General features: G+C 41.3%; 1 protein-coding gene across 1 annotated transcript; it reads right to left on the bottom strand.

Moving 5' to 3' along the window:
• Nucleotides 1-881: 881 nt before the first annotated feature.
• On the bottom strand, nucleotides 882-1,851 carry LOC112453088 (the record flags this gene model as incomplete). Its single annotated transcript, XM_025013638.1, has 4 exons — nucleotides 882-997; nucleotides 1,066-1,304; nucleotides 1,375-1,579; nucleotides 1,652-1,851. Coding segments are annotated over 4 exons (738 nt in total), but the record flags the coding sequence as incomplete, so codon positions are not given.
• Nucleotides 1,852-2,783: the final 932 nt, after the last annotated feature.

The following is a 2,783-nucleotide window of genomic DNA, read 5'->3' as shown; positions in this document are numbered from 1 at the left end:
TTTCAAACTGTATTAAAGTCTTTATAATTTTAGAATTAGATATTGCAGCACAAGGACCCATTATTATAAAGAAAATTATAGAAAACGTCTTGCACTGTGATATGGACTTTGCAGCGATCGTCTTTTTTTTTACTATATTTTCAAAATATCGCGAATAGAAGCTATACCAAAATGTGAAGAGCATAACTTAATTGTCAGAATAATGTACATTATTATTATATTATTAATTTAATCTCAATATAACCTGTATCGTCAACCGTGCCAAAGTGATAAATCTCTTACTTTGCTAAGTATCGATTGCGGCTCGGCTCAGGACTATCCAGATCCATTATGAGCGCCATGAACGCATGTAGCGTCAACGTGACCAGAGGCATCCTGAAACAGCCAATGAGTTAAACTCAATTACGTTCTACTTTAAAAAAGAAAAAAGAAGATCCATCGCACGAGGAACTAACCATAAGATCGCAGTGAGAGCGACAATCAGCGAACTGACGCTCGCCAGGACGCACACTACGGAAAATATGAACAGGATGATGAGTGTGCCTAATAGGCCCTTGGCATCGCAGTTCCATAGCCTATTTAAATGTCTGGTCATGCGTTTGCCGATGAATCCTAAAAAGATATTGTTAACGTATTGGTATTGCATTACTAATATTCAGAGTCTGATACTCTAATTATATTTCTGTTAAAATATAAACATGATAAAAAGAGATCTTACCTGTGTCTGGTTCAGTTTTAAAGTGCGTTCTACTTTTACTGATATGCCTCCAGAGTGCTATTAGTTGGGAACAAAGAGTAGGCATTTGCGAAGACTTTCTCGAAAACAATGTCCCATTTCGTTGACTCAATTCCAAGTCGGGGGTAAACAATTGCACCAGCAGTAGAGCGCGGAAAGACACTGGACTACACCACGGGACAGCTATACCCAACAGGAACATCGCATTCCAAGTCCAACACCACGTTCTGACGATGTAATTTATTCAGCCACATCGGCCACCTTTATCACAAAATCATTAAAGTACCGAACATGAGAATGCATAATAATAGTTTGATCGATTGCGGTACCTTGTCGTAGTTGTGTGTACAATCTCTCTTTCAACCAAAAAAACAGGCTGGCCAGGATCAGCGCGAGGCGTCGTGATAGAAGTCGGAGTATTGCTCAGTACGGTTGGAATGATTTCGAATTGGCCTTGAAAATTACGTCTTATTATCCAGTTCTTCGGTAGCCAGATTTGCGTCGGCCATTGAAAAGTCCTCGTCGGAGTTTTCACTTTCCGCAGTTCTTTCAGGAGAACAGGCTCTCTCTGAAACAGACAAATCCAGGTTTCTAACAAATTCCAAGATGATAGAATTCAAAGATCGGGCGGTAGATACCTCTTTCATGAAAGTTAAATCACGATTGAGGAAATACACAGTCTGCGTGAGATTCTGATGGCTGCAGAGCGCGAGAGCTTCTTTATGCGCACTCCATTCGCACTCCTCAATGAAATTCTCCTCGGCCTTGCGCTGCGATCGCTCATCCACGGCTGTATCCGCGACAGAATCGGATGCTCGCTCTCGATAGGATGTCGCAGAGATTCTTTGGTTTGCGATAGCTTCCGTTGCACGTTCTCCACCGCTCGGCTTAGATGTCAGGAAGTACACAGTCTACGTGAAATTCTGATGGCTGCAGAGCGCGAGAGCTTCTTCATGCGCGCCATATTCGCACTCCTCGATGAAATTCTCCTCGGCCTCGTGCATGCGATCGCGCATCCACGGCTGTATCCACGACAGAATCGGATGCTCGCTCTCGATACGATGTCGCAGAGATTCTTTGGTTTGAGATAACTTCCGTTGCACGTTCTTCACCGGCTTAGACGTCACATAAAGGCTGGGTTCCACTTATCGCTCACAACGCTCGCGACGCGAGCATCATTTCGTCCTTGTTTAACATTTGACAAACAACAAGGATGAAATGATTCCACGAGCGTTGCGAGCGATAAGTGGAACGCACCCAAAGGTTATTCTACCATAGAAGTCGTAGTCGTGAGTTGTAAGAAATTGACCAATCACAGATTGAATATTCTCCTCAACTTCGAATGTGATTGGTCAATTTCTTACAACTCACGACTACGACTTCTATGCAGAATAACTTTAAAAGCGCGCGGAGGACGCAAACTGCTCACCGAGAAGTCGCAGCCCCGTTAACAATGCTTTAAGGGATTGCGAGACACTTGGGAGCAATGGAAAACTAATCTGTAACCTTTGCCGTTACAACGAAAAACCTAAGTCGCCAGGGCGAGATCTGTGAGCAACGCGACCCGCATTCATCTCGGTCGCGCTGCAGGAGACCGCTCAATTGCCATCGGTGCTAAAAAATTTACTTAATTTGTAAAGATCTTGAAATGTCAGAAATCATGATCGCTATTATATATTGTTGTAGTTGATGTAGACGTCAAAACTTCAATAACCTATCTTGACGTAATCTCAATTGATTTAAATGTAAACTAACATTTTACTTTGCGAATAGATATTATTATATATATTCATATTATTATAGAAATTGCACAGCAGAAACGTTTAAATAGTTAAGAACCTACACATAAAATAATTTCAAATTATAAAACAGAAAATAATTGAAAATTATAAAGCATGCAATAGTTTTAAACAATATATATCATAGTTCCATTTATCAGCAAATAACATCATATTAAGGCCATTGCACGTAAGTGGTCTACAACCTTGCTTTAAAGGATAAGCGGGGAGCACACTTCTGAACAACGCATAATGCGTAAGGATAAGAA

The sequence above is a fragment of the Temnothorax curvispinosus genome, unplaced genomic scaffold (genome assembly GCF_003070985.1).
Source record: "Temnothorax curvispinosus isolate PA1 unplaced genomic scaffold, ASM307098v1 QBEX01003997.1, whole genome shotgun sequence".
Classification (NCBI taxonomy): domain Eukaryota; kingdom Metazoa; phylum Arthropoda; class Insecta; order Hymenoptera; family Formicidae; genus Temnothorax; species Temnothorax curvispinosus.
Note: the sequence above shows the minus strand (reverse complement) of the source record. Positions and strands in the feature narration are given on the sequence as shown.